At 36.3% G+C, this 7,340-nt stretch overlaps 1 protein-coding gene across 1 annotated transcript; it reads right to left on the bottom strand.

Moving 5' to 3' along the window:
• Window positions 1-35: 35 nt before the first annotated feature.
• Window positions 36-2,017, bottom strand: LOC144840466 (tubulin beta-4B chain-like). The gene is made up of 2 exons (XM_078696287.1): window positions 1,855-2,017; window positions 36-1,436 (listed from the first exon to the last, which is right to left on the bottom strand). Exons 1-2 carry the CDS (start codon window positions 1,909-1,911, stop codon window positions 150-152), a joined length of 1,344 nt encoding a protein of 447 aa, XP_078552413.1. The 5' UTR covers window positions 1,912-2,017; the 3' UTR covers window positions 36-149.
• Between the last annotated feature and the right edge of the window lie 5,323 nt (window positions 2,018-7,340).

Below are 7,340 nucleotides of genomic sequence, written 5' to 3' on the forward strand. Positions count from 1 at the left end.
TGTATATGTTGCTTACTTTGATTCGAACCATACAAAGACCCCACTGACTGTAGCGCAAACTCTGTGTTCTCTGGAGATGTTCCAGTCTTCGATTTGTGACTCAATGGTTTGTTTCTTATTTTTTTATCCTTTGTTTAATACGATTGTCATTACTGCTCTGCATCTTCTTCCTCTATTTCTTGGTCACATTCTTTCTCCTCCTCTTCAGCAAAATCCTCATACTGTTGGAATTCAGATATTAAGTCGTTCATGTTCGCTTCTGCTTCTGTAAATTCCATCTCATCCATACCTTCTCCACAGTAGTTATGAATGAAAGCTTTCCGTCGAAACATAGCTGAAAACTGTTCACCAATGCGTTTAAATACCTCCTGAAGAGCGGTATTGTTTCCAATAAAAGACGCGGCTACTTCCAAGTTCTGTGGCGGTATATCGCAGACTGCAGTTTTTATATTATTTGGAATCCACTCTACAAAGTAATTACTGTTTTTACTTTGAGTTTTGTACAATTCTTCCTCGACCTCTTTCATTGAAAGCCGGCCTCGGAAGACTGCTGCTGCGGTCAGATATCGTCCGTGTCTCGGATCGCATGCTGTCATTATGTTACGGGAATCAAACATCTGTTGCGTTAATTCGGCAACAGTTAGGTTGGCGTATTCTTTACTCGAGCGGCTGATCAACGGTGCAAAACCTGGCATGAAGAAATGCATCCGCGGGAATGGAACCATATTCACTGCTAGTTTTCTAAGGTCCGCGTTCAGTTGGCCAGGGAATCGAAGACTTGCCGTGATACCGCTCATAGCTTGAGATACCAACATATTCAAGTCGCCAAATGTCGGCGATGCCACTTTCAATGTCTGTGTGTTTATGTTGTACAATGCTTCGTTATCAAGGCAGTACGTCATGTCAGAGTTTTCAATTAACTGATGTATCGATAGAGTACTATTATACGGCTCTATGACTACATTTGACACTTTTGGAGATGGCACAACGCTGTAGTTTGTCAGAAGCCTATCTGGAAATTCTTCGCGAATTTTCCCAAGGAGTAGAGTGCCCAGCCCTGAACCGGTTCCTCCACCGAGTGAGTGCGTTAACTGGAAACCTTGAAGACAATCACAATGTTCAGCTTCCTTCCTGACAACATCAACAATCGATTCAGCTAATTCTGCTCCTTCTGTATAGTAACCCTTTCCCCAGTTGTTTCCAGCACCACTCTGCCCAAATATGAAGTTGTCTGGATGGAAAAGCTGGCCGTATTGTCCAGACCGTGCGGCATCCATCGTGCCAGGCTCAAGGTCAACGAGTATTGCTCGTGGAACATACTTGCCACCCGTTGCTTCGTTATAGAAGACGTTGATTCTCTCTAGTTGAAGGTCGGAGTTGCCATTGTATGTTCCATCTGGTGCAATTCCATGTTCTTCAGAAACTACCTCCCAAAACTGTTAAAAAAAACCCGTTACAGTTGGTTATATTCATACAACAAATGACAAACGGCACAAATGAGATTCCATTTGCAAAAAAAGTATTATTTTAACGACGGGAACCAATCATTGTATATTAAAAGCAAAAAATGTCCTATAAATACCGACACAAAATAAAGAACAAAAACTGCAAATGGAGTGGACAATCAACCAGTATTTGCTTTTATCCATAAACTCTCTGTACTACCAGGACAATTAGCTGTTCCGATAGGCTACTGGAAATAGGTTAACCTATTTATTCCGAAATGTGTCTTCCTGGGAACCCATACAATTATAAATCATTGTTAGGCCTATGTTATTATTTTGTGTAATGTATTTTTTTTGTGTACAGTATTATTACCCATCCTAAATATTTACAAAATATATCACAGCCTACCTTGCAACCAATCTGGTTGCCGCATTGGCCTACTTGTAAATGCACAATCTCCGGCATATCTTTAGTATAAAGTACTGCACTGCACCTTTTCTAACTTTGCCTAAACTTGTATTGTAGACCAATAATATGGTGAGGCGCAGGATTGAACACTTCCGTTGCTACAACCACCTTAACAGTATTATATTTTTCTCTCATAATTCGATTTTTATATCTTAACGTTATCGTTTTCAATGAGCTCATAGTGTTTAAATCATTGTTATTTTTAGTATTCTTCGAGTCAAACTGTAAAACGTGGAAGTCCTTTCAAACAATGAGTCATAATAATGATCTAAAAATAGCAATGCGGTAATTGTTACCTGTGTATATATTTATTTTGTAATTGAACTTTATCGTTTATGTGCATTGTGCAGATACTAAGATATATGACTATGCTTGATTTGTTGCATGGATCCAGGGTGAGTGGGGTTGACGTGGAAGGGATCGATATGAAAACCCACATACTGTTTGAAAAGGCGTGTATTATTTAGAAATCTTGGTTCACTGAGATTGTTGCTCCGCACTGAGGTTGGCGTGGTGCGGTATGATAGTAGCATTGCAGACAAGCATACTAGTCGATGTCGTACTTCTTAATTTCCATGTCTTCAAAGAAGGCATTGCCCCAACCGCACCCAGACCTTGCTGTCAGTGTGTTTCAATTAATTCGTCTTTCAATTTCTTTTACATAAAAATGCATGTATGGGCGTATTCTAATAATAGTCAAATAGTATTATTTTATCTCCCTTTTATTCTCAGAGTTCAGGTCGATTTCACTGCTAACTGGGGGCCCAGGGGAAACGGAGTGACATAGTCTGCTTCTCATCCAACAATCAGGCCAGTCTCTGTAGATTATTGACAATTTGTTTAATTAGTAAAGACATGTGGTCAGTTTCACCGTATTTCTGCTAGATATGGTAACTTTCCCAGATACCGTACTCTTGATTCTATTTTTTGTTTCATTATTGTTTGTCCGTCAAAGCATTGGGTGGGTAGGTATAATATTGTTTGAAGGTTTGCATGGCGAAATCAAATGTTGATATAAAGTTTATATCAACATGGGTACTGTAGGTATACATATACCTGTACATTACCAGTAGTTTTTTAATGAAATACTTGTACAAGCTAAACGTTAAAACTAGTTTTTCCATTTGTATACCATTTTCACAATTGAATTAATAAGTTAATTCGTTACCAAAACTAAATAATCGGTATGTTACCAAAAGATAATTTGAGATAAAATTAAACAAGGGTAACAAAACAGACAAATTGAAAGGCAATGGTTATTGTTATCCCCTACACCCCACCACAGTCTGCTCTACGCATGGTTGTTATAGAACAGACAATCCTTCAACTAATCAAATCTCTTCATTTCAACTCGTATAAAACCATCAATTGGCGTCTGTAATAACTGATAATAACCAATAAAGCTTCCTCGTATTTTGTTTATAAAAAAAATACAACTTATTTTTTTAATTTTTGGCCGTTTTAAAGTTCAAATATTAATTAGTAGTGACTGATAAGTAGAGTGTTTAATTGACCCGGATCGTTTACTGTTTCTACGCGCGTAATGATTAATTATATTCTTTAAGGCAAAACTAGAACTGATAGCAAGTGCTCTAATTCTGCGATTATCGTTTCATGATTATGATACTCACTGACCTGATTATTCAAATGTACTTGTCAAAGAGTACAGTACAACCCCTCCTTTAGGGCACCTCTATTCAGGGGACATTCCCCTATTCAGGGGACACTTTCCTAATCTAACCGAGGGTGATATTATGTTTTAACACTATGGCCAACCTATATTCAGGGGACACTATATGGGCTATAGGGCTACCGATACTATATCGGGCTACCGATACTATATCGGGATACCGGTACTATATCTTCCCATCCATTAGAAGGTTCAGTTTTTAAACGTAGGCCTGCAGTGAAGGCGCTATCGGTTACCCAAACATGCAGTAAAGGGTGCTGTTAAAAAAACTTTTATCCTCGTCTGATTGATTTAGTTTGGAATCGTGGTAAAAGTCTGTCTGACTGGCTTCAGAATAAAGATGCCCGTGTCATTCTTAGAGCTGACCATTGATTTAACTCTGCACATGGTCCTTCTGGTTCGTCTTTTATTAAAACACGAGACGCTCACTTGCTTTCTAGACTTTTATGAATGGTATAGTTAGTTTTACTATTTAGTATATCTATTTAATTTACAAGTTCATGATAATTATTCGACCAGATTCAGATCTAGACTTTGAAAGTTTGAGAGTTTAATTCCAATCGATTTACCATACCAAATACTGTAACACAGGTAGCTACGGTAGTCCACCACATATTTACATGACCTATATGTATTAATCCCTTATTATTTCCGTTTAAATGTTGTTATAATACCCTTATGTTAATGTGTAGAAAAATATCCGTGTAATAATCTTCTCACCGTTCTACTTTTTCGTGCACTCGGGGGGAATGGCTATTATGCGACAATAGCCATAGGCTACGGAAGCCTCCTCGTCCAATTCATTACCAATACGTGTCGAAGCCCTCTAGTGGTGAACATTTCTAAAACTTTTTTTCTCATTATGAGTAAACTAAAACTAAATTCAGCGACCGTGTGATGCATGAAGGTAATTGAATCAACGTTTTACAGGATGGACGTCTTTCACGTTACACTACTGTACTTGTGTCATTTGAAACGATACCACATAGGATAGATATAATTATTTTTTATAATAGCCTTGATAGGACCATATATGTTGTGAACTAAGTTACTGTAGCCATATGCTACTTGGAACGAGTATACAACACTGTAGATTGTAATCTTTTTACTTTTCACATAAAAAATGTACTGGCGCCCTCAAATGAATACAAAATATGACCATTGTTCACTGTCTTTCTACTCTACCCCCTCCCGCTTCCCCATACAATGCTTATGCATGTGCTTATGTTTTTCAAAGTTGTCAATGTCATAACATTATCTTAACACTAATCTTTTGCGATGTCATCTTTGCTGTATTGATGCTGAAATATGAAAAGATGACATAGCAGATTTGTTAGATACTTGACAAAAAAACATACACACTTATTAAAAGTATTAAGAACAATCTGATTTAGTTGACATTGTTAATCCCTTTTATCACGTTAAAAATGGTGCATCATGGCAGGCCCTGGGTGACATTCAAACGCGTTGCCTTTGAGGCCTCCAACTGAAACACTGTCGATCAAAAGATAGCGTACGTATTTTTACCCCACATGCTGTCATCTGACAATAACGTAAATACAATAGTAAGAACTCGTTCTGAGTTTAAAACCAGTTTGTATTTTTAGATTTACTCTCTTTGCGTGTCCATTTGATGATATATTATCCCGTATAGGTCCCTGTGAGTTGTGCAGGGGTTGTATTCCCATGCCTACATTCGTAGACTAGATAAACATTTTCGCTAAGCGCCAAAGACCTTCTTCACTTGATAGAAAATGATTGTTGTATTATTTCCTTGTAGATATTTATTTTGATGTATTCTTTAAGCGTGCCAAGATAACCTTGGCAATGCCTTATATGGAGCGTTATCACAAAACGATTGAATCCATGGTTGTTTCCGTTGTAGACAACTTGAATCAGAACAGGCTCCAGTGCTTACGTAGTTACTTTGGCAAGCTATAATCCTGAGTAATCCGTTGACGTTTTAAAATGAAATGGAAAAGGGGTTCCCTCAAGGTTCCAGGATAGATCGACTCATCCACTCATTTACTAGCGACATCAAGCTATCCAGGCATTTCCAAGCTGCTTCAGATTAATTGGTGTAAGACGTGTCTAGTCGACGCATTGTTATCGCACACTTTATTATTGCTGATCCAGCGAAAAAAATTAAGATAAACAGATATTTTAATATTATAATTTCTTTCTTTTTATTTTCATTCACATAATCATAAACATACCGTTTTAAATAATCATAGTACAAAACAAAAGAATGTGTAGATCCTCTTATTAATGAATTCTGACTCGTTGAAAGATTTTTTTTTAAAGTAGAAAATAGTGTAATATTTTAATAATTATCTTATGAATAAAGCTATATTGCCGGGCTTGTTACTTTCATCCATTCATGAATTTTTGTCAGAATAAGATGCTTTATATGAATAGATTACATACCTCGGACATGTAATGTAATAATATGTATTGCTATTTATACTCGACCAGACAACGCGTGACCATAATAATAGATGGAAAAAGTTATATCGTAAGCTCTGTCTAGACTATCAAACTAGTTTGACGAAAAAATGTGCCCAAATATGTTAGTGATATGGCCAAATATAGTAGTGATATGATATCATCATGTCCATATATGGGCACATCACATTTTTTTTGTCACATAAAATTGATAGTGTAGACAGAGCTTTAGTATAGAGGAGGGTAATCTGAAATACGCATCTTCGACAAGTAACAAGCTTGTTTATAGTATTGGACTTATTATGTTATTTAGGACCTTGGTAGAATTATTACTCGTTTATGATTAGTAATTACCTTAGGATGACAATATAAATTGATAACTTTAATTGAAGTATGATCTTCGTGATTTGAAGTTAAAACAAATATATTATTCATGTTTTTATTGCATGCTTCGATCAGAAAATAATGAATAATACTAATCAAATATTTCAGTGATGATAGGTACAATGGGACTCGCTCCTCCTCCTCCGACATCTAAAGGTCACGTCATATCCAGTGGCACGACATAAATGATATCCGAAATAAACATTGTTGATTGGTTGGTTAAATGAAAATGTGAGATACCTTTTGAGATGTTTTGTTCATTGATTTGAATGAATAACTTGATGCTGCTAAAGTGGTTATAAAATTTTTTCATCAAACACCACTTGTACTTGTATTTTTGAAATTTCAAAACGAAAGTGGTTTGATTTAGGTCTCATGGGACCTGAACATACAACCTCTTAATGTAGTACGGATGCACTACCGACTGATGCATGACTCCCAGAAGACGTCAACCGAAGGAATGATTCCTCTAACCCTTTTATCAATTCCTAATAAATAGATGGAAGTGAAACATTAGGTTTGTTATTGAGGAAGATAAACAGGCGGCTGAGTACCGTACTTTATGATGACCAACAATTTGGACAGAAATTAGCAATAAGATATTTAAGATTGAATGCTTAGTTGATTGAACTCATGTGTCAACAAAACAACATTAAATGACATGCAAACTTAAACCAGGTTTTCTTATCGCGTATAATCACACATTAACAGTGGCCTATTTATGTAAGTTTCAGAATTTCTAATAAGTTTTGAAATTTCTATGTATTAAGTGTACGAGAAAACTTTTTTTTTTTTTTTGTCTTGTGTGGGTTCGTCCCACTTTTATTATCATATTCATATCATACTTTTTAAACATATTTTTTCCTCTCGTTTAGGCCTATATCTTACAATGTTAAAAGTAATTGTA

This window comes from Antedon bifida, chromosome 1 (assembly GCF_963402885.1).
Source record: "Antedon bifida chromosome 1, ecAntBifi1.1, whole genome shotgun sequence".
Lineage (NCBI taxonomy): Eukaryota > Metazoa > Echinodermata > Crinoidea > Comatulida > Antedonidae > Antedon > Antedon bifida.

Coding starts and splice junctions, on each gene's coding strand:
- LOC144840466 (XM_078696287.1), bottom strand. CDS start 1,911: ATGCCGGAGATTGTGCATTTACAAGTAGGCCAATGCGGCAACCAGATT. Junction 1,437..1,854: donor GCAACCAGATTGGTTGCAAG/GTAGGCTGTGAT, acceptor TTTTTTTAACAG/TTTTGGGAGGTAGTTTCTGA.